At 39.1% G+C, this 24052-nt stretch overlaps 1 protein-coding gene across 1 annotated transcript in view; it reads right to left on the bottom strand.

The window, feature by feature from the left end:
- The window catches only part of LOC129367733 (furin-like protease kpc-1), a 190075-nt gene that overhangs the window by 75967 nt on the left and 90056 nt on the right, over nt 1-24052 (bottom strand). Inside the window, exons 7-12 of the mRNA XM_055042373.1 lie at nt 14370-14407; nt 12427-12506; nt 11138-11226; nt 8029-8201; nt 6353-6568; nt 4824-4927 (exon numbers count right to left, since the gene is read on the bottom strand). Of these exons, the coding sequence (XP_054898348.1) occupies nt 4824-4927; nt 6353-6568; nt 8029-8201; nt 11138-11226; nt 12427-12506; nt 14370-14407 (700 nt within the window). The remainder of the gene's footprint in view (nt 1-4823; nt 4928-6352; nt 6569-8028; nt 8202-11137; nt 11227-12426; nt 12507-14369; nt 14408-24052) is intronic.

Genomic DNA, 24052 nt, shown 5'->3' with positions numbered 1-24052 from the left:
AGCTAAATATTCGTTACCATTTTTTTGAGTTTTTTTGAATGCACAGGGGGTTTTTGTAGTTAATATAAAATTGCTTATTAATTACAATATGGTATTTTAACCTCCTGGATTAGGGCAAAACCGATAAGCCTTATTACCACAAAAAGACTTATTGTGTTTCTTGCATGGCAAAAAAAGAACTTTCTGACCAACTGGAAAATAAAAGCCAGCTAAATTTGAATAAAGTTTAATTGAAATGATCAGCAGCAGAAAAAACACTTACATTTAGTATGAATAGAAAAATTTCACGTGAACGCAGCAGGCGATGCTTTTCACCAGGGAGCCCAAATACACTAAACTAAATAATATAAAAGGTAGAGATCTACAGAAGCTAAAGCATCAGGTGGAATCACAGCAAAGCCAAATGCCCAGCTGATGAATGGTTGAAGAGAAACTGAGATAAAGTGACAGAGAGGCAGTCGGAGTGATAAAGCGAACGATCAGAGAATGACTGACAAACTGTGGGGGACTGATGATTTGTTTGACACTACAGATGGAGACAAATGGAAACGATATGAGACAAAGAGGAGTGAGAGAGGCTAGAGGAAGCAGACAGACAACAATGACCTGACACTCAGACTCCGCTCACCATGGTCAGACTGCTAGCAGAGCATCAATTGAGAATCTAAGTCAATGGAAGGAATTATCTTTATTCTATTAGAACGCAAATATTAGCGTTTGGGACACCTGTGCTAGCTGCAACATTTTGAAGTGAGACAGTATTTTAGGCTTGAATAGCTTTGCTGATAGGAAAACTCATTTTTATACATGAACATAACAGTGGTCTTCTTTTTTTTTTTTCCAGCGTCCCTTTGGTTTTTTCTGAAGCAAATATTGACCCGCAACGGGCTAAGAGAAGCGGCTGTGTCGTCCGCCGCTGATGTTTGTTGACGTTGTTTGTGCGTCAGATTTACAGATGTACCAGAAACACTCGGATGCAAAAGTTCTGGCTCAGGACTTTTGTATGTAAAAAGATGGGGGCATTGGAGGGAAGTGATTAACTGTGTTAACATTTTTAACATTTTAAAATCTATGCAATTAATTACTTGACATGAAAGCGTTAGAGTTCCGGTCCTAATTAAAATAATTAAAATGAAAAATTGTAGGTATGTGATTGTGAGTCTTTAATTAAGGGTTTTGCTTGTTTGTCTTTTTGCTTTCATTTTAAATTAGAAGGCTGGCTCATATTCTCACTACTGATTCTAGACTGAAAAAATGTTCTAGACCAAGAGGACAGAAACTCACAAAAATCTATAACATTTTCTTATAAGAAGGTGATTTAGAAGGAACGGAATCAAAAATAACACTAATATATGTTTTTATTTTACCTTCTTAATGATAAAAAAAAGGTTTATTTATGTACCTGCGAACACTCTCAGATTGATTTTTACCCAAATAGCAAAAAGTTTGGACATTACTAGCTCAAGGTTGGTCGTGTCACACAATTTAGATTGTTTCTGACAAATGTGGATAAGAAAAGAAACATCCAGGTCTGCTGTGCAAAAGTATGATTGAATGCAAGATTGTGCGTGTGTCTGTAACGTGAGAGAAAAGGCGAGAAAGACTGAGAAACACAACAGCCTGAAAGCCGTACAAATATATACGAGACAGAGAGAGAGAAAGAGAGAGAAAGAGAGAGAACTCAGAGCCATAAAGACGTGAGCAGAATCCAGCTGGTTTGAGCAAGAGAGGTGATATATAGTTTAGTCAGTGGCAGCAGGTCATGACAAAGCCTTTAACAGTAATGTCTTGGGAGTCGCCTCGCCCAGGGGACCCACACTCCATTTTACAGCCAAGTAACTGAGACTGAGAACACTGCGGCATGACAGCTGGAGCAGTAAAGCTGGCCTCTAGGACAATCCATATTGTGAAGGTGGCGCAGATACCACTGATACGGCCACAAAACACCGGGCCTGAGGTCACACCAGCAGCTGCCGTGTTGAGAGCAATCAGAAAAAGGCTTGGGAAACGGCAGGGAGAGAGACACAGGACAAAGGAGAACGAAGACAGAGGAGTGAATGTCGACAACAACAAAAAAAGATGGATGGAAAATAAGAAATTTTAGGTTGAAAGAGGTGTGCATGAATCAAAATAAAAGGAGGGTAGCAAACTAATCAATGTACAGCAGCTAACTCTAGCAATTTAATTTGAAATTGGGAGGGATATGGCATTATGTTCGCTGATATTGTCCCTTTGTTGACCTTCGTTAACTCAGGCTGATAGCAATTCAATTCACCAAATAAAGACTCATCAGTCCTCTCTCGTTGATACACTACAGCATCAATGATGCTTCCTAGATCTTGTAAATGTTTGATAATTTGATTAATGTTCAATGAGCTGATACGCCAAGTCACCTGTTGATTAACAGCCTATGACAGGTTTGTTACAACCATTGCGAGATTGTACGAGCTCACTAGATGTATTTCCATATAACTGCTCAAATTGACATTTTGACAATAAATTCGCTCAATGGAAACATGCCAATTTTGGGGAAAATTCTGTTTTTTGATGAAAAATAATTTTGAGGTAGTTTTTGGACGTATCAAAAATGGCTTATTTCACATCACACGAGTCACGTGATCAAAAGTCAGATGTTGCCGCTGGCGCAAACCAGGAAGAAGGAGATGGCAGGAAGTAGTAAGAGGATCACGACACTGCATGTTTTTTAAATGACTTATCATGTGATCAAACTTATTCAGGTGTGACTTTAACCTCGTCTCTAATTTAATGGAAACACCACTATTGCGAGATTTTGCTTTTTCAACATTAGCAGAATATTGACAAGGTTTTTTGGACATATGTAAAGGAAACTCAGCGTTGCTCAAATAGGAGACAACTTCTCAGAACATCTGCTCAGTTAGGCCCAAAATTATTTATACCTCTGACCGATTTAAATTGAAAACAATTTCCAGGCATGTAAAAGCCCCAAGAAGGTTGTTTCTGATTGGAAATGAGTCAGGCATGTCTCAAAAATAAGAAGATAGCAGAAACACAGTCAATGACCAATAAGAAAGACTTTATTGGCATCAGAGCAAACCCGCCTTATGACTGCTAACCAGCATTTTGCATGTCTTCACTCGTATTTTTGATCATTTATCCTTTGGAATGAGCTCCAGGTTTTTAGGACGGAAGGTTTCCTTCTTATCACTCTAATCTTTAATCCAAAACATTAATTTTACTTTCTAGTCAGTCAAAGTATGTTGGTAAAATAATTTTAAAAAATGGTTCAAATCTAAATAAGCCAAATGTTTGAATAATTCTGGGTACATACTCTAGTCTAGGAAATGCCAAGCCTTTTCCTAGGAGACTTTATGAGAGAGTATTTTTGGTGTATTACTTGAGATAATCACTAATTTAGACTTTGAATAAGACTAAAACAAAGAGCCCGTCATTTTGTGCTTCTTCTAACCAGCTCAGCTCTTCGCCACACACAGTGTGATGTCACCTCTACTCCTGCTTCAAATAACCACTGACTGCATCACAGCTGGAAAAGGTACGACATAATTCAAATGCTCTTCTCATACTTTTCTCTTAAAGAAAGAAAATGGATCATTTTCACATTATTTAATCAATGCAGCATGTTGTCAACTTTATGGGCGTTAAAGATATGAGAAAGAGTAGAAAGAAACCAGACTGACTGACTAAGCCCTGGAGCCTTACCCTGCTCTGCTACCCCGCCACCAGCATTTTGTGGAGCCCACTTTTACAGCAATTAATTAAGCCACAAATCCCTTGAGAATATATCTCTGAGTTTGGCAAACCAAGACACTGGGATTTCTGCCCGTGTCTCACGGCAAAAACTGCTAAACCTCCTACGAGTTGGAAAGGATCTGCTGAGGCTGCTGTAAAGCAACATTTAAGTCACGTACCTCCGAATGATGACTCGGCTTTGACATTGTCGATGCTGAAAGGTAAACCGGTGCTGGAGCTTTACGTCTCTGATTAATGTTTCAGGATAAATGAGAAGATTTTTACTCAAAGGCAATAAAGTGTGACTCCATTTCAGGAGGGAAGGATGGAAGAAGGATATGGACTATCAGAGAAGAGAAGTTTTGAAAAAGCTAAACATGTTTATGGAAGATATAGAGTTCACTCAGCTTGGACTGTAATGTGAAAAACAACCTTATTACAGATTTCCCTCATCTACATGTTCTCATTGAATTTTAGCAATTATACATCTTTATGTACATTTACGTCACAAGTCATGTGACATCTAGTGTAACACAACAACTGTTACACAACATTTAATAGACAATTAGTATCCACGTCTATGGTGAGGTTTCCATGGTGAAATTTTGTGAAGTTATTTACAGTGTTCCTCCTGGAAACGAATGTTTCTTTTTTGTCTCTATACAATGCATCAAAGTGTAGGTGGGTATCATACGCCATCAAAATAATTAAAAAAGTTTGTGCTTTGATTGGCAAATACAAAATCAGTCTCAATCTTCCAGCTAAGAAAAAAAAGAGAAACATAATTTGAAAAGACACATAACACTTTTTTTTTTTTTTTTTTGCGAAGCGCTTTGGTGTCAGGCCATTACCATTTTTTTTAACCACTTAATTTAGGAATAAACTCAATGAATGACTAATAAATACATATTTTTTTGGTGTTTCTCGGTGTATAACAGCCGCGAATTACAAAAAGTTGTACAAACAAATACCCATATATCTGAGAAAGACCTATCAGAGGTCACACGATCCGTCTCAGCCTGCTTCAGTCCCTGCCTGTGTGTTTCATCATGATACTATTGGTGTGCAGGATCAGAGGACTGACTGACACTTACTTCACTTCCAAAGCAAGAGCCAGAATCCCTGCAGCAATCGGAGCAGCACTGGAGGTTCCTGGGAAGCGCGTGACACACCCATCTCCAGTGTTGGTCACAGTCACCTTATGAAAAACAAAACAGACGCAGGTCAGGATACCACATCCCATTCTTCTATCTATTGCAAGGGATCTGGTGCATTCTTGATTAAAAAAAAGATTCATTTTGTGAAGTTATTCACAGTGGTTAGAACATCCAGGAAAAAATACTCTACACTTACTAAAGGAAGAGAAATCCAGGAACTATGTAACAGACATGGCATAAATTTACTAATACAAAGTCTTACATATGTGGGTTATTTCTACAGGATTCACCCTCTTTATAGATAGAGTTCCCATAGAGCACCATTAGCTGCATTTGCATTAACCATAAAGTAGCACAAATTGAAAGATAAATTTATTTAATTTAAACAGGGCAATTTCACAAGAACTCAGTTATTGATAAAATGTCTTTGCAGGAGGAAGAGGTGGTTTTTCCTCTGTGGAAATAGATGCATTTCACAAAACTGCAAAGAACATTTTTTTTCGCACCATGTGATCAACAGGCGGCTGTTGGTTACCGGCAAAACGACAAAAAAAACAACAGGAAGTAGTAGGAGGACAATGGTTTGTTTCTGGGGCCTTTGAATGATGAGCAGCTGGCTCCCCCTGAGCTCTCACAGCATCACGCAGTTCAGAAAACATTATGTGTCATTCTAATGTGTTGAATTCATAACTCCTGTGTAAAATTGCCAACTAGAATTTCCTGAAATGCTGCATTCGCAGTCGCTGCCAGGTATGAGAGGCCTGTCGCTCCAGCGCCTGATTGATGGCTGCTTCTCAATGACTTATCACGTGAACTATCTTATTCACATGTGATTTTACTTTTATTTCTTATTTATTGGAAACACTGCGAGTCCAAAACTGTGTTGTCGTGTTTTTTTTTTCACATTAGCAGAATTTAGACAAAAGATTTGTGCGCATTTGTAATGGAATGGCAGCTATTGTTTGTGATCCTTTCATCTTTTAGTAGCAAATGTAAAACAATTTTCTCCTGACGTTAATAAAAAAAACTTATATCCTCCTCCGTCCAAAGGAGGAGTTCAAAAAGTGCATACATCCCACTAGAGCCAAGTGTTAACGCAGTGATAAAATTGGCCTTTCAGTTTCTCCAGTTCTGGAGCCGCTGAGACATTTTCTCATGGTTTTTCTCCGTGTTACATCCGCCATCAACACTTCAGCTCCTTCCTCTCCCATTCTCAGCCACTACAGCCACTCTTTACCTCCAATTAACACTCGTTTCTGTATGTCTTCGAGAGTTTGCCCGGCAATCACCCAGGTCATTTGGCAAGCCTCGATAAATATCACATCAGTGGCTGCTCTTTAACAGGATTCGCTCTGCTCAGAGCAGCCTAAAAGTCACGCTGCTGGTTCACACACACACACATATATATACAGTCATTAGAGCCAGACAGTGCTGTTAGACGTATTAGAAGGTATTGACACACTAACCAAAGGCAGCGAGTCTCCCACGTTGGAACCTGTCAGGGTGACGGCCATCACTCCAGGGCAGGGCTCACCGAAGTAGGCGGGCTTCCCCGTCTGGGCGACGGCTCCGATGGCGATGGTGTAGATGGAGTTAACGTACCCGTCTGCGCCGCAGTGGTCGTGCTGCATTCCACCATTACCTGCCGCCCACACAAAGATGCTGCCCTTCCCACGTCGGCCCTGAAGGAAGAAAAACGTTGACTTGGTTTAGCATCTGTCCATTTGTCACCCCGTTCGTCCATCTGCTGCCACTTAGCAGGTCGCTTTCTTTAAATGTGTCAAAAAGTAGAGAGTCAGTTTCCACATTAGAACACAAGAATGGTTTTATGTTGATGTCATTTGTTTTTGTTGATATTAGTAATCATATCAATACACCAAACTTAATGGATGCGATCATTTTGTCCTACAAGTCAAGAAGGAAGGGAAAGTGATGTGATTGGCAGACAGCTTCGTCACAGCATCGTTTTTTTCAGGTGAATTATAAGTGTTTTTCTTTCCCTCCCCACCAGGCTTAGCATTTATTATAGTTTTGTTTTTTATGCATATATATAAATATATACACTATAAACTGTGATAGCAAAGACAGGTTAAACATAGTATGGTCAGCATGAGGACACAAGTGGCCTGATGTCAGGTGTCATTATTAAGTCACAAGAACCTGAATCTTAGACTTTTTATACAGTTGGTGTTTAGGTATTGTTAATAATGTCCTCCAATAACAACATGATGGGCTTAAAAAGTTTTCTGGGGAAAGACCTGACACTTAATCCCAGTCTGCAGTGGCTAATGCTGCACATTAAACACAGTACATCACAGGTGTTGTGTAAGAGGCTGCATAGACACAAACAAGTCATTTTTGTTCTGGTAAAAAAAAAAACATAGCTTCAGCATTCATTGCCTCTAAATGGTAAATATGTCGCAGCAGCAGAAGCTAACGTCAGCATCTGCAGTCCACATTTCTAAAGAGGGATTTTTTTTTCAAAGAAATTACTTCCCGAAACATGACAGCTGAGCAGCGCTTTGCACGAAATAACAAACTGAAAACAATAAACAGCTTTGTTTCTGAGCTCTCAAGTTTGTTCATTCAATGATTTAGCAGCAAAAAGAGTTTTAGAACGGAAAATGTTTATTTTGTCAACGACTGGTTTTCAATTTAAATGTGATTAAGTGCACTCAATTAATAACAGACCTTGCATTTAACTCCATTAGCGATTTGAATCGGGCCTCACCGGCAGGTCTCAGCTGAGGCATGTTGGCTCGTTACAGGCAGTCGGTCCTTACAGGGAAATATAAACATAAATCTGAACTCTGCTCTTTTTATGCGACATCTGTCTTGACAAGGGGAGTTTTTATTGAACTCTGTTATTCAACTAATTCAACTTTTCCTTTGGGGAAGAAAAGGAAGAACGAAGAGACGTTTACATTTTGATTTAGGTTCTTTTGCTTGTTTTGGGATTCTTACTAAAAAGCAGCAAAGTGGTCTTAATTTCCCTAAAATTTAACCACTTGCTGTAAGAAAGATGTGTAAAGTTGTAACAGATAAAGCACAGAAAAGCAGTGAAATGTAACAGCTCCTCATTTTCTGGGCTTTCGATGTAACAGGCAATAAGAGGGGAAAGTCTGGGAAATGAAAGCCTCGCCTTTTGAGTTCCCAGCCGGAGGGCTCGCTCCGTCAGGCGGTGCGGTCCGTCCATCTCGGCCCCGTTGTCCCGCGGGCCCCAGCTGCAGACGTAGATGTCGATGAAGTGCATGTTGTAGGTCAGAGCCGAGGCCTCCATGGCGTCCGTGACGACGCCGTCCAGCAGACGAATACCTGGACCAATCAGAAGCAGTCGCACAGATCAGGATTTTGATGGAAGGCAGCAAATTTTAAAAAAATGTCAGACTTCCCACTGTTTCAGTACAAGAATCCCCATTGTTTACTATCACAAAATTATCAGCTGCAGCATTACTGGGAACTCTCGAGAGACAAAGCAACAATCCAGTGTTATAATCTGAAATAAGTGGATGACAACACCGTACAAAATGTTCCTTGCAATCTAATTAAATCTGAATAAGAGAGGTGATGCGCAATTCATATTCATGTGTTTTGAAAATACTGAGTCAGGGTACAAATAATGAAGCAGATGAAATGTTATGATATTTCTTAATAATGCCTTTATCGTGGATTTCTGCGAGCTGATTTTAGCGATTCACTTTACAACCTACAATAGTAAAATCAAAGTCAGATGTGGATTATTTAGCAACAGTTTGGCTCCTTTCGGCGAATTTAAAACAGCAAGATGTTCCCTCAGAAACTGTGGCTGGCACAGCGTCCGTCCAATTAGAGGCTGGAGATGGAACCGAGAGCCGCCGCCTTCGAATGGACGTGGAGAACGTCCAGGCGCTAAAGGAGAGAACACTTTTGAATTATAAAGCCAGTCTGTGCCGTTTTTGCATGCAACACCGCAGACTGCAAGTTCACTTCTGTATTGACCCTTCGCATGTGTCATTACGCTCTTCGGAGAGAGGCCCACTTTGCCACGGCAGACTCCAAAACTACGTCTGCTGGTCGAACAGAGAGTTGGTCGCCTCGTATCACTTTTATTCCACTGGTTAATCTGTAAAAAAGTTGTCATATCAAAATCGTTGTTTTCCAAAACGAAGATCTGTTCTGAAGAATGCGTGAAGGTTTGGGAAAACAAAAAGTCACATCTAAACTATAAAGTCACAAAACTATTATAAGCCTGGGCCAAAGACAAAAAGACGTGTTAAAAAGAACACTGTCTGTCCTCAAAGACACACCATACTCAGTAAAACAACTAAAATCCTTTACTTTGAAGGTTTGTGCAATATAATCCTAAGCAGTTTTACAAAGAGTGACAAACTTTGTTGAATGTCAGACAACATGGCCCCCGCTCTCTGCAGTGCCTCTGTCATGGGGGTCTTAGCCCTTCGTCTCCTCAGCTCTAGATTCTGTTTATGACCCAACAAGGCAAAACGAAGACTAACTGTGGAAACATATTCCTGGTCTCGCCTCATAAAGGGTTTCCCTTTTTTTTCCTCTGAGTTCTGCAAAATGCTTTCTGGGGCAAATGATTGAAGCACACGGATAAAAGACCCCGAGCTCAGAGTTCAAATGTCAGAGTTCAGCTGAAGGATGCATCTTGTTTTCTATTTTCATGCTCTCAGACTGACTGTGCTAAATTTGATTAGCGGCGTGAGATATGAGGTACCTGGAGACAGGCTGCATCGGTGAACTGAAGATTTATTGTCTATCAAATGGATGTACAGACATATAAATATAGTTCACACGTATACCAGGAAAAACTACAGATATTAACAACTATAGACATTAAAAAAAAAAAAACATTCCGACAAGCAAGAGCTTTGATTTTGTGAAAAAAAAATAAGCATAGGTCAAATGATAATAAAACTGAGTGAAGGGAATGTCTTATAAAAATAATTTATAAGTTTTTATTTACATTTTATTTTTAGAAATGGCAAGTTGAAAATGATTTATAATTTTACACCCCAAGCAAACACATTAAAATATGTGAAAAATAGTTTCGATACATTTTCTTCTGCAGGGTGTTATATGTACATGTAGAGAATTATGTTTGAGGAAAGGCACATTTTCAAACTAATGACAAAAAGAACAAAATTAAAATAAAACAAAAGGACATTTTTTCTGACTGTCTGAAGTTAAAACAGTACAACAGTACTTTGTTTTAGCATAGTTAGAATTACCAAAATTACTTCCGTTTGATAAACGCCAGAAGACTCAGCAAGAACATCTGTTTAAGATTTTTTTCTAACTTTTATTACCCTATTATGTATTTTAAAAAGACAGCAATCCATCATACTGACCAGCTGTAAGTATTTTTTTTTTTTTAATTTTAGGAAAGTTGAAAAATCTCTAAGAAAAAAACCCCAAAAACCCATCATCGCTGACATTTAACAAATAGAAATAATTTTGGTCATTCTCAGTAACCTAAAGCAAGAAAAGTTTGGTCTTTTTGAAATTCAGACAGTGAGAAAAAATACTTATGTCTCTTTTTTTAAATCTATGTGTTTTGAAATGGTTTCAAATGTGTTTTATATTTCTTTTGTCATTACTTAGCAAAACCACAATTTTTTTTGTCTAGTTTCCAGTGCAAATGTCTTAGCAAACTTAAAATAAGACAAAAACCAACTTACAAGAAAATTTTCCGCAAGATGTAGAAGCTTGTTTGATGTAAATAATTTCTCAATATTGATGAAAAAGTTTTAGTTCCATTGGCAAATTTTTTAAACGGACAACAAGACATTTTTCCCAATTTGTCTGCCAATAGAACCAATAATTTTTCATCAATATTAAGGAATTAATTACTTAAAGCAAGCCTCTATATCTTGCTGAAAAGTTACTTTTAAGATAGTTTTGTTTTATTTCAAATGTAAAAAGATACACTAGAAACCAGAAAGATTTTGTGTTTTCGCAGTGAGAAAATGTGTTTCTGGTACTTTTAGAGTCAGTGTTGTGGAAATTCAATGCAATTATTTCTTGGGAAACTGTTAAAACATTAGCAGAGCCAAAAAGTTGCAGGTATATTATACATATATAAATATTCTGTCGCTGCATTGCCAAGTCATGCCAGCAGTAATAACAGAGCGACTCTGGAACATAACAGGCATTTCTGACAAAGATTCAGCTCCCATGTTGCATTCTTGGCTGGAGCGCTGCACCACACTGCCTCCCATTGTCTCCTAAAGCTGGACCGCTTTCCTCACCTCCTATCCTGGCATTGAAGGCAATGCCCACACCGCAGTAGGAGTTGTTGGCCTCCATAGCAACTTCGCCGGCACAGTGCGTACCATGGCTGAAACAGAGCGGGAATGAGATGTTAGCCACACACTGAGACTAAATAGGCAGAGATGAGACTTTTCTTCTTTATTGGATGTTCTGATCTGAGCACGCATGGCAACCGTGCCAGGACAAATAATTACGCGCGGGTACATGTTGATTGGTTCAGATCAAAAGAGGAGACGAGGACACTGGGAATTTCTTCTTGTTCAGAGAAAGAGAGGGAGGAAAAAGAAAGAAAAAAAGATTTCCGCTGGTCTTAAATTACAAGTGATGTTTTATAAATTGATAAAATGTGTTAATAGATACACTTCCTCGCACCTTGAGTCTCTCTCACTTTTTGTTGTATTCTTGCTACAATATTCTTTGTATATTTGAGGGGATTTTATGTGATAGACCAATACAAAGAACCGAGTATGTTAGCAGCCACCCTGCTGCTGTCAACTCCGCAACTTTGTCAATATTTTTAACGACTTTCCAGACAAAAAAAAAAAAAAAATGTATCAACCAAAATCATAATCGGCAGATTAGGGTTTTTAAAATCGCCGATTGTCCAGAAAACTGCAATCGGTGCAATGTAAACGTATTCAACCAGAGCTATGGTGGGATGGCTTCGATCAAAGTATATTCTGTTGAAAGTATGTCCCAGTCAAAGTCCAGACCTTAACCTGAGAATGTGTCAAAACTATGCAAAAAAAAAAATAAAATATGTCTAATTTTTCACAAATCTGAAAAACGTGACATAACTGTGGCTGCAAAAGACAGTTTCAAAATCTAGTGACTCCTGAGGACGTTTGTGAACCATTGTGTAAAACCACGCATTTTGTTTCTGCCACTCGTCAAGTTCCGAAAAAAAATTGGTCCAAGTCATTATTTTTGCCAAAAGCGATCTTGTCAAAACAAAACAAAAAATATCTCCACCTCTTTATTTCAAAAAGATGTTTTAGCCAAAACAAAAATTGACAAAAAATGGCCGGCCATTATTTCAGGAAGTAAACTTGAGGGCCTCAAACAATAATTTGTAAAAGTCTTCCTCTTGTCATGTTGTCTGGTTTTACTGCTTATTTGAACCCCAACGTAGGCACTTTGTACTTTTGGCTTTTAGGACGGCTACAGCTGACTTTGAGTCCAAAATACTACTACTATTGATACTACTAATAATACTACTACTACAATACTACTAATACTAAAGGAACATAAGAACAACAATCACTACCTGTTCTCCTCATCTCTGACAGGCATGGGGTCATGAGACAGACCGTGCGAGGCCCGCAGGTCAAAGCTGGCGAGGGCCTCCTGCGGAAGCCGGAGAGAAAAAAAATGAAGCGCGGTGCGGGACCAAACAGCACTCAACACAAAACATCAGAATGACATGACAGGAAATGAAGGAATCCCTCAGAAACAAACAACAACAAAAAAAACTCTGAATACTAGCACTTGTGTTAGTCTGTCAACATATTCCCTTTGACTGACGGCAGCCGCTGTCACTGCCGGTGCAGTTTATATGCCTTCTGCCTTAAAAGAGTGAGCATAGCCGAGGATCTGCGTATAGGCTCAACGGGAGGAAGAGGACAAACGTCCTGGCAGCTCACTCAACAAGAGCAATTATGTATCTCTCTTGCTGCAACCAGGCTTATCCATGCCAGACAATCTGCTCTGACAAAGTACAAGTTGGCCTGCGTGCCTCCAACTGCCTGCGAGATTATAAATGACAAGGCAACAGCAAGCGGCGCCGCGCGACACACATGCTCTACTGCAAGCCAGAAGAACATCAGGCTAACGGCTTCACGTCTCCCAGTGAGACGGTGATTATTTTAATGTCTGGGTCAAAGTTCTGCAGCCTTTTCAATGCAACCAGGCAGGTTGTTGCTCTCAGTCTAGTGAAATAAGACTTTCTGAATAAAAAAAAAAGATCCTGTGTGTTTTGATAAACATCTGCAGCATAAAATTTGGTGTTGTTTCTAAAGAACAATTTTATTATTTTAAAGTAATCTCATGCATGAAACTTTTGCAAATAGTGGAAGGTTTTGTTTTATTTTATGGAATATTGACAGTGGAAAATTGTTACCTTCCTTAAATAGTGGCCTAAGGCTTTTCTTTTTTTTTGGCCAAAAAAACCAAACAGACATTTTTGTGATTTGAAATAAAACAAACAAACAAAAAAAAAATCACCATCTCGTTGATTTCAAAAGACATTTAAGCCAAAAAAAGAAAAAAAGACTTAGACCTTTATATTTATGAAGGTGATAAAATATAAAGAAATATATCGTTTCCAATAATGGCAAGAAAATTAAGTGTACTGTGCAAACTGTTTGAAATTATTCCACGAAAAGACTGAGAAATAGCTAAAAGCTGCATTTTTATCTGTATTTGAAAGCATTAGTTGATTCTTACTCATTTTTAGTCAAAGTCATCATACTGAAAAAATAGAATGGAGCTCCAATATAAAACAATGAGTTCATATTTTACATGTAATCAAATCAAGTTTGCCAAACCTAACTGGTTTACTTGTCTAACATGCCAGGTTAATAATAATTACTCACCAATTGACAGCTAAACAAACCCTCAGCATGATGCATCCACCACTGTGCGAGATAGCTGGTACAGTTTTCTGAAGTCGAAAAGCTTTACCTTGACTCCAGTCGGTCATTGTCTTGTTTCACTATAAAACATTCAAATCCTTGATAGTTTTCAACTTTTTTCCTTTTTCTTAGCTCGTCTTTGTGCTTTTCAACGTTCATTCCTTTGATCTGAGGTGCAAATTTGTGTCCGATGGTTTGACGCTTTGAGACAGTGGATTTTACACATTCAAAATGGCATCAAAATGGGTAAAGTGGTCTAAAATTAAGCTTCTGGAACAGCCTCGACCTCTACTCTATTTAAAATGAACACACTTTGCTGAGCGGCCAGGTCAGTGCCAGGAAACCGACTCATTTAAACTCATTTGCGATAAAAATGAAAGGTCAAATAGCCAGACAGAATTATGCCAGGGCTATACACGCTCGAGGCAACGAAACGGGTTTTTTCTCTTGAATAAAATGGCCTTTCATTCAAGCCTCAGTCAAGGGCGCGTGCGCCCGTGTTGCGTTGTTTTTCAGTCGTCTGATTTGTTGTGCAATTATGTTTCATTTACATGGGACTGACATTTGGTTTACTCACAAAGTTTTTCCTCAGGTCCTTGTTGGTGTGATCCACACCTAAAAAGATACAGAAAACAACATATTAGAAACATTTTTGTTAGGCTGGATTAACTTAGCGATGCGCCTTGTCTTGTCTCAGTAGACGATAACATTTCTGGTATTTTTTAAAACAACACCGACACACCAGCGTGACAAAATCACTGATATGTCTGAAAACATGTGCGCCGTCTCTTTAAATATTTCAATTCAGTAAAATCTTCGGTTACACCTATAAATATAGATTTAGGCTTACTTTGTTGTCATTTCACAAACACATGATAGTGAATTTAGCAACGAAATGCCGTTGCTTGGCCACCGGAGAACAGAAAGAATACTGAAAAACTATAAGCGTCACTAAAAATACTTACAGATACATAAATGTGTTAGTGGTGCGAGTAGGAAAAAAAAAAAAGAAAAAAAACCTATATATCTCAGTATGAAAAGAAACTTGAAAAAGTTTTTCAAATAACAAATAAGCAGGGGGAATATTATTGTCCATAAAGAACAGGATGAGAAAGTGGAAGTGATTTTTTTTATGTTCAGTGAATCAATAAATATGTTATTTCTTTGTGTTGGTCAGCATAAGCAAAAGAACAGAGTTACAGTCCAATGAGAAAAAAAAACAAACACTTTTCTTTCCCAAGTGTCTACAATGTGGCGAAGAATTAAAGCAAAGATTAAAGGAAGCAGAACGACGGCGTTTGGTGTCAGCTCATTCACTCTGCTTGTGCAGCCTCTTCCTCTGTGTGGAGGAATCAAAATCCACTGAAAGCTGGAGATAATGTTTATGAGATCCATGCCTAATTTTTTCCTGTTTTGTTCGTTCGGTAATGCCTAAGTGCACTTGTCATGTTATTGCGTTTCCACGGAGCCATGAGAGAAGTAGTGCCGTTTCGAGCCATTTGAGCCTACTATGTGGTAGACAGGTTATTAAAATTTTGAATTTTGAGTGCCCCGCTAATTGGTGCAATTAATTTGCCAAAGTGTACCGCGTCCCCCCCCCCCCCCCCTCCCTCTCAAATAAGAGTTTTGTCAAGATTCATGTCACACTCCGCACACGACCATTAGATGAGTGAAACGAACAAAAGGCTTCAAACGATCCAAATTCACGCCATTCTTTTTCAATTTCTCATTCTTTCTTCTGGCACCTTTCTCACATCTTTTCATCCTTTCCTTTCTTTCCACATCAGTTGCCTTTCTCCGGCCCCCCCAGGCCCCACCGGCTCCCCTCCCTCCCCACCTCCATCTCTGCTGCAGCGGGGCTCCTGTGGTCTCAGCGAGAGACAAACGAATGAGGACCCCAGGAGGGCCGCGCCTGCTCTGCTGCACATCACTCACTCTCTCTGTGTCTCTCAATCACACACACACACACACACACACACACACACACACACACACACACTCATAGGACCGACCTCACAGGCACTGCCTCTGATTGCCATGGTAACCCGGGGAAGGTTTCGCTGTCATGGCCTGATTGCGTGGCGCTCAGGCAGGATGGAGCGCAGGGTGGGTGCAGCCCTCGTTGGAACCCGCTACGCCACGCCGCACCGCGCCGGGTTAGTCAGTCACTCTGACAATTTGATTATTTTTTTTCTTCATCCACATGGTCCCTACAAAAGATTTTGCCTCAAATACTCTTTGCACCGTAAGTTAGCGGTGTCTGAAGTTCCTAATTTGCTGGGGGGGTTTGGCATTTTAAAGGTAGTTTAAGGTTATTTTATTTTAAAAAAGTAAAAGTTTTCGTAGAATTAAAAGAGGCAATATTGTGTAAAATCAACTTTTTTGAGCTTTACGTCATGTAATAATGTTATTCCCTCAGCAAAAACATTCTTTCTGATTCTTTCAGGCATGTTTGAGGAATGCTTTGATTTGCCCGTGGCAAAAATTGAGTTGTGTGAAATACCTGGGTGGACCTAGCTCCGCCTTCGAGGACCGAGCTCCTCCTTGGAGCTGCAGCGTCAAAGCTTCCACCTCACAGGCCACTCAGCTCCTTCAGACTAGCCAGCAGCAATTGGTAAGTTGGTGGAGCTGCACATCTGCTGAGCTCATTATAGAAGCTACTTCTCAGTGAAACCGTCGTTAAAGATGGAGTTTCAGAAACAGCAGGAGTTTTTAAAGAGAGAGAGGTCCAATTGTAAGGTATTAGACTGGGAAGCAAAACTCATCTTCAAGTTTTTGTTTTGGCCATAAGGTTATTAAGGGAGGCAGAGAGAAATACAGGATTTGGGCATACAATCTCTGCCAATGATGGTCAATGAAATGGTAGAATAATCTGCTTCATCCAGATGTAAAGATCTTGTATGAATGTCACCTGTATGATTAGATCGATTTGAATTGAAACTGGACTGAATTTAATTTCATGCAGATATGTTTTGGGTTTTTTTTTTACTGTCTACAGATGGCTTTATATAAACAAGCAGAATTGTAAAGGAGTTCATCAGTTTTCCTCTAAAGAAGCGAACCATTTGAGTTCTCACAGCAGAGATGAGAGACATCACTGGATGAATCTGCCTTCTACCACATATGGTAAAAAGTAAAAATAATCTGGCACATCTATGTTTAAAACATGACTTTTGAACGTGTTTTGGGGGAATTTGGCTGAGCTGGAAAAGGACAAGCGGAGTCAGTGAAGCAGAAGATAAAAGAAGAAAAGGAAGAGGAAAAAGGCACTTCAAACCCGACGGAGTGTGCTGATAATATGAGTATTACTGCTGACAAAAGGTAACTATATTAATAGAAGTATTATAATTATATTTCCTTTTAAAAGGTCTGAACAACACCACTAATAATCATAAAATAACACAAAACTTTAGAGCATCTGTTGGATTCAACGCTCATAGATTATACAGATCAGAATTAATCTCAAACTCCAAACAGCTGGATGAATCATTAAATTAGCTGTTAGGATTATTTTACTTTAAGTCATGTCAAACTCTTGCAACTAATGCAACTTCAAAACTGTTCAATAAGCACCAAAGACCGAAACCAGCCCTTCAGTATCTGCAAATCATTAAGTTTAAAAAAAATTAAATAAATAAATAAAATGTTGGTAACCATGAGCCTGAAGTATTCTGCTAATTTTCTCTGTGGCCATTTTTCTCTGCGTCTCTCAGAAAGACGTGACTGCAGGTGAAACTAGAACTTCCTGTTGGCTTGTAAGTTTGAAGATATTTTAGAGCACTTGCTTCCTCTGAGGATATGCATTGCTATTCATGTATTTTTCATCTGGCAAATAACTTTTCTCACTGTGAAAGATTGCAAACGGATACTTGATATATTTTTGAATTGAAGTTTTTGTGGAAAAAACCCTCCTGAATGTTTATTCGGATTATTTTACTTCAAGTAAAACTTCAGTTTGGATAAACTAAGATCAGTTTCCCCATGCTGATGTGTCCCATCTGTATGCCACTTCAGTCTTAATTGTAATAATTTTCCATACAAAACACAGAACTTCACTTTAAATAAAAAAAATTAAAAAAAAAACATTCAGAATTGTCCCTTAAATCTTATTTTTAAGGAGTTCATCTTCACACCATGTGAGAAGTTCTCTACAGAAGCGAAGCATTTGAGTTGTCACGCCATCATTTTCATGTTATTCAATAGTTTCAGTTGATTTTTTCATACAATGTAAATATTTTTATGTCATTTATTTGCGTTAAAAGAATGAAATAAATTATCTTCATGAACAATTCTCTTGATTTATTAACTTATCAATAATCCATTTAAGAAAAAAAACATGTTATATTTACCGATTAGAAAAAGTGTACGTCTGTGTATCTTTGTCTTGATTTTGTCCATTATATATTGCACTAAATCTGGTTTCAAGGGTTTTAATCTCTTCACTCTGACATGGAGAATGTTTGATTATATTGGTAAAAAAAAAAAAAAAAAAAAAAAAAAAAAAAAAAACATTTCCTAAATCAACATTTAATAGTGAAGATTCAAACTTAAGCTATACATTAAATGGTAAAGAACGGAGCAGGAAGTGATTTTATTTCCAGCCAGAAGTTGTGTTTATTCTGTTCTAAAATTATTCAAAGTCACTTAATGCAGCACTTATTTGGAGATACATCCTGGTGGTCATTATTGTGAAGCTGCTGCTAGCATTGACAGATTGCTACAAGCCATTAGCATCCGATAATAATCCACCAACGTCACTGTTTAATAGCCAAACGGATCATTTCACAGTAAAACATGAGCAGCATCTGCAGTCTGAAGCTCATACTGGGTTCCTTTCACTTTTACTTAGATGAGATCAAAACTGACACAAAGACTCAAGTCCAAGTCTCAAGTAATTAGTGCACAAGTCTGAGTCAAGTCTGAGGTTATTTATTTGTTTTATTTAAGTGCTGTCTTGTTTTTGATGAGTTAGAATGATCCAAATTATTTCGATTTACTAAACGCCACTGCGATGAGAGACAGAAATGATAAATTAGCATCTTAAAAATCTGACGTTTTCATTCTTTTTCTTAGTATATTTGGTAGCGTTACCTTTGAACTGGGTAACATTTTGGGTTTTCTTCCACAAGCTTTTTCCCGATATATACACCTCATCCAAAACTTTTGATTGAAAAATTAGAGTTTTGTTTTCTAAACTGAGTGTTCCCAATTCAGAAAATTTATTCTGGAAATGCCAACTTGCATAACTATATGGTGAATGTAAGCACAGCTACAGCATTTGGTAGAAAACAATAAAAGAAAAAAATGTAAAAAAACAATCACAAATTTAAATGATGAAGCTTTTTTTTAAAATTCATTGTGCGATTAATTGATTTATTGCGACATGTGTATGTAAACCTCTGGTTTCAATTGTCCATGCATGAATCAAAACTGAACACAGCTCTGTGGAATAGAGGAGGCGGGCCGGAGGTAAAACTGGACCAACAAGTGCAACATGACTTGGTTTGACACTGGGTCAAAATAAGTGTCAAAACAAAGCGATATTTTCAAGGATGGTCCAAGCGGAGAGAAAATAAAAGAGAAATCCATTGAGCCAGGTGGATTCACTCAGGTAGCAGCACTCTGTCACAAGTACAGCCATAAACACACTCAGACACAGTCCAAGGTCTTCAGAGAGAAAAAGTAAAAAAGAAAAGAAAAAAAGGCCACATCCCACAGCTAGAAGGAACACTGTAGGTGGTGGAGCCAATGCAAAACCTCCTATGAATACAAATGCTTTGAACCTGGCTGACCCAGCGGAGATTGTGATTGTGCAGGCGTGAGTGTGTGAGTGTCTGAGGGCACTTGGCTTTTCTGCATGTGTGTGTCTGCGTTCGGTGGCAGCTGCTGCTGCTGCTGCTGCTCTCTATCTCTTTGCTCCGGCAGCGTTCCCGTTGGCCCACGGGGTCAAAAACACACACAAATCAGACATCGAGATGTCGGGGAGCACTGGAGTCGTGCCTAAGTCGATGCGGAGAAAATGAGCCGCCACACCTGATCCTTTACTGTACAATAAAAGAGCAGGAGACAACAGGCTGCCTCAGAGACACAGAGGTGAAGAAGAGAGGTTAAGGAGGACGACGACGTCGGAGGAGAGAGGATGAAAACCGTGTAACACTGATATCAATATTTCCGTAATGAGGCTGCGCGTAGCTGATAATTTTCATACTGAAGTGTGAAAAAGAAGATGGAGCACGTTTGTGAGGAGAGAGACGAGAAGGTGTGTGTCACCACCCACCAAGGGTGAGACTTCCTGGCCCTGCACCGCGCTCTCATTAATCAGCTCAGTATTTAAAAAAGGACTGGACACTCGGCTGTAATTACCTACAGTTCAGGAATATGTGTGTGCGTGCGCATGTGTGTGCGTGTGTGTGAGTGTGAGTGGTGCTTTGAAAAGTGAGTGGCAAAGAGACAAATCTTGAGGAGAGGAAGAGTTTGATGACAGATACAAGATAAGGGGCGTAGGTGATGGAAAAGCCCAGAGCTGGATGGTGTGTAAAAAAAGGAAGAAGAAGGATGAGGAGGAGGAGAGGATATAAAGAGGAAGAGAAGACCAGCTGAGAGGCGGGAGGGGAAGGACGGTGAGGACTGCTGGGGAGGAGTGGGAGAAGTGAGAAAATAAAAAGATGGAGATGGAAACACAAACAGAGAGCAGAGGATGTAATGATGCAGGAAAAAGTTGACTTCTAAAGTGGGACATTAGTATTCAAGTAACAACAGTTGCCCTCCCCTTTCCCTTCTTCTCCCCGTCCTCTCGCCCTGCTGCCCCATCAGCCCCAGCGGTCAGCCTGCGTCCTGCAGCGAACTTGCAAAAAAACAAAAAACAAAACCCAGAGCTTTGACTTGGAGCGTGAAACGTTTGCTTCGACGGGTTCAGATGGAAACAGGAAAAAAAAAAAAGCTTTTTTTTCCATGTGTGTGGGCCTCAACTCCCCGCTCTCATTTTAACTGTAATTATTTCTGAAATTCATGAGCGAATTGCACTCGCCAGTTGAAACCTTTTCTGTCAATCAGTGAGTAAACACAAGTTGAAATTTCTTGTTATTTAAAACAAGTGTGAATCAGAAGAACAGTGGCAAACTCCCACATGCAGGAACGGTGATGCAGGAGAGCCGATGCACAATAAAGATATAAGAAGAAAGAAATGGGTTATGCAAACATCTTATGGGTATTTACATTACTAAGAAAAAGAGAGAGAGAGAGTTGATGAAAACGCGGTTTCACAGTTCTGGTCTCACTGTCCATTCTAAGTGTCAAGTTTTCAGTTCAGCTATGACTGCCAGAGATGAGGAGGTAGGAGGATGGAGAAGACTTAGCTGCCAAAGTCCACCTCGCTTTGGATGCTAAAAACCTATTTTTCAATATTCTAATATGCATATAATGGAATATTTATAAACATTTCCTTTAGCTTAACACCATATAGCACAAGGAAGATATGTAGAGATTTTATAGTGCTCTTCATATTTTAAAGTTGTCACATGACGGCCCCATGTTTGATTAATTTTATTGGGATTTTAGAAGAAAGCATTGTGTAAATGGTGTTTCTGACAGAGGCCTGCCTTTTAAATAGTATTTTAAAAGTTGCAGTGCATTAGCTTGGCCGTTTCCTTCCAACACAATTCCACTTGATTCTCATCTCCCTTCAGTTGTTTGTCTGGGATTTCCCCCATTGAGCTCAATTTCTCTGATTGGATATTAACTGGAACAACAAAGACATTGACTTTCTGTTATGCTTTAGAATTGCAATCCATCTATACATTGTTGTAGTTTGGCAATACATGTGTTCCAATTACATATATGCACAAAACTTTGTCAATATTCCGCTAATGTCAAAAAAACTCAATTTAGCCATTTCTGTTTCCCTTAAATAAGAAATTTAACAACACATGATTATGTTTGTGTTCACAGTAAGTCGATATGAAAAGTGACGCATCTCGACCCTCCAAATACTTCTTGTTGTCGTCGTCTTTGTGTTTTGCGCCAGTGGCAGCATCCTGTTCTTGATCATGTGACTCGTGTGATGCAAAAAAAAGTGTTCCCTTTGCAGTTCAGTGAAATCCCATTAAGATGAAAGATATTTTTTAAAAGTTCTAACGTATACAGGTTTACAGGTTTAATTGACAAAAATTCTTCCTCTTTGGCATCTTATTATTCCCTTCAGCTTCACAAGAAATCTTTGGAAATGATGCGGACCAAAAAAGCAAACTCTAAAAACCTAGGTGTCGTTTAGGTTGAAGTGAACTCTGGGGAAGTTTGAATGCACATGTGAACACCAAGCAGACCAGAGACTGCTTCAAAATCAGGAAGCAGACTATGGCAGAGGGAATTATGGGTAAATACAACCAAAACAAATCCAAGTGTCTAGCGATGGCTCAAATGGCTCGTGGTCTTTTACCAGTAACCAAAGAGAAATCTTACTACCATCTGACACCACTCCATTTATTACATTTAGTCAAGAATGAAGTTGTGCTTCGCATCTTCTTCAGAGGTTTTCATGTCTTTCTTTCTGTGGTTCTTGGTGCAGCGCCCCCACAGGCCAGGACATGAAGAGATTTTCCAATTGGTTTGGTCTGTTTGACACAGTGCAGTGTGAAAGCAAACCGAATCAACAGAAACCAAGTTTGAACAGAGCCTGTCAGACTATAAGGTGTTAAAACACCCTTAAAGCAAATCTTTTTGCAAATCTCTGCTTATATGTTATTTTTCATGCAACTTTTTTCCCCCTTCCTATCTGACATCCAGGTAATCCCTTCTGAATCCACGAGCAAGACCCAACTCACACCGATGATCCTCACAGCTTCCATTGACCTGTCTGCATGTGTGATTTTCTTTTCCGCAGCTTAAACTACTTCCCGACTTCGCCTCTGGCCTCATTCGCCGCTTCCCTCTCATTTGACTAATTATATTCCCCGAGAACGCTGTTGACAAATTCATTTGGAAATCCATTAGTCCCGTGGCGTTGTTTAAACAATGTGAACGTTAATGTCCATTGCTCTAATACTCCTGATTCTCATTCTAATAGCCGTCTGATAAATCAGGTTATCTGCGACACCTTCTACACACCGTGAAGAGCGGAAATTAGAGTATTATTAACTATCGGTGGTGCTCTGTCGTGTCCGGGTGTGTTAGGAAAAAAGAGGAGAGAAGATGACAGACCTTCGGTAGGGAGGAAGGAAGAGAGAGAGAGGGAGCGAAAGGACAAAAATAGAGAGAGAACAAAGACACCAGAGAGAAGGGTGAGTTAAAGTAGACCAGAGGGGGAAACAGAAAGAAATAATAAGGAACATGAAGAGCGACAGGACCAAAGGGTGTTGAATGTAAATGAGGTTAAGTTAAACATTAAAGAGGGAGGATTGAAGACACAAAGTGAGACACGAGGAAGAGAACAAGAAAAGGATCAATCCAAGAAAACACTGGAGGCTTTTTACCTCTTCACTTCCACTTAAGATCTAAACTTTTATTGATTATTTGGAAACTATTACTTTGGTCACTGGTGAAATTGACAAAAAAAAAAAAGTAAATAGCCCTACTTAATGGCGATCGCAAATCACAGTTTACTCTTAATTACTCCCTCAGTTGAATATTTCACATAATTAAACAGACGACAAGGTTTTAAAAAAAGATGTGCTCTTAATTGTCAGCTGTTGCAGGTGGTTTCTTCTTCTCTTCTTGAAACAAAGGGCACAATTCCCCTGAGGTTTGAAAGGTGGCGTCTCCGCTCTAGTTTTTTTTTTTTTTTTTAGAGTTTTCCTGGACATTTCATGGGATCAACATCTAGGTTCAAGGAATATCATTTAAAAAGTAGTTGAAGGTGTTTCTTTTTGTCCTTCTAACTTTATGTTTGGGGTCATTATCTTGCCGGAGAACACAAGAGCTGCAAATAAGACTGAACTCTGACACCAGGCCGTATGTTTCCATGTTTTGGTCGTCATCGAGACTCATTCTTGATTCCCCGCGCAAAATATCCAAAGCAGCACAAAAAACAAACCAGTTCATTGTCTATTTCCTGACAGCTAAAGTCTGACTTTCTCATTTCAGTTGCAGTGTTCCCTTGTTATCTAAAAATACATTCACGGTCGTCACTCCATTGAACTCAAATATTGTCATATAACCTGCTGGAAAGCATTAACATTGTGCCAACATAAAATGTGAAGTAATAAAACAAAATTGGTTTCCTCGCCCAAGTAAGGTGCATAAAGAGTTCAGCCAAAATTAGAAAAA

The sequence above is a fragment of the Poeciliopsis prolifica genome, unplaced genomic scaffold (genome assembly GCF_027474105.1).
Source record: "Poeciliopsis prolifica strain line A6 unplaced genomic scaffold, Auburn_PproV2 SCAFFOLD017, whole genome shotgun sequence".
NCBI classification, from domain to species: domain Eukaryota; kingdom Metazoa; phylum Chordata; class Actinopteri; order Cyprinodontiformes; family Poeciliidae; genus Poeciliopsis; species Poeciliopsis prolifica.
Note: the sequence above shows the minus strand (reverse complement) of the source record. Positions and strands in the feature narration are given on the sequence as shown.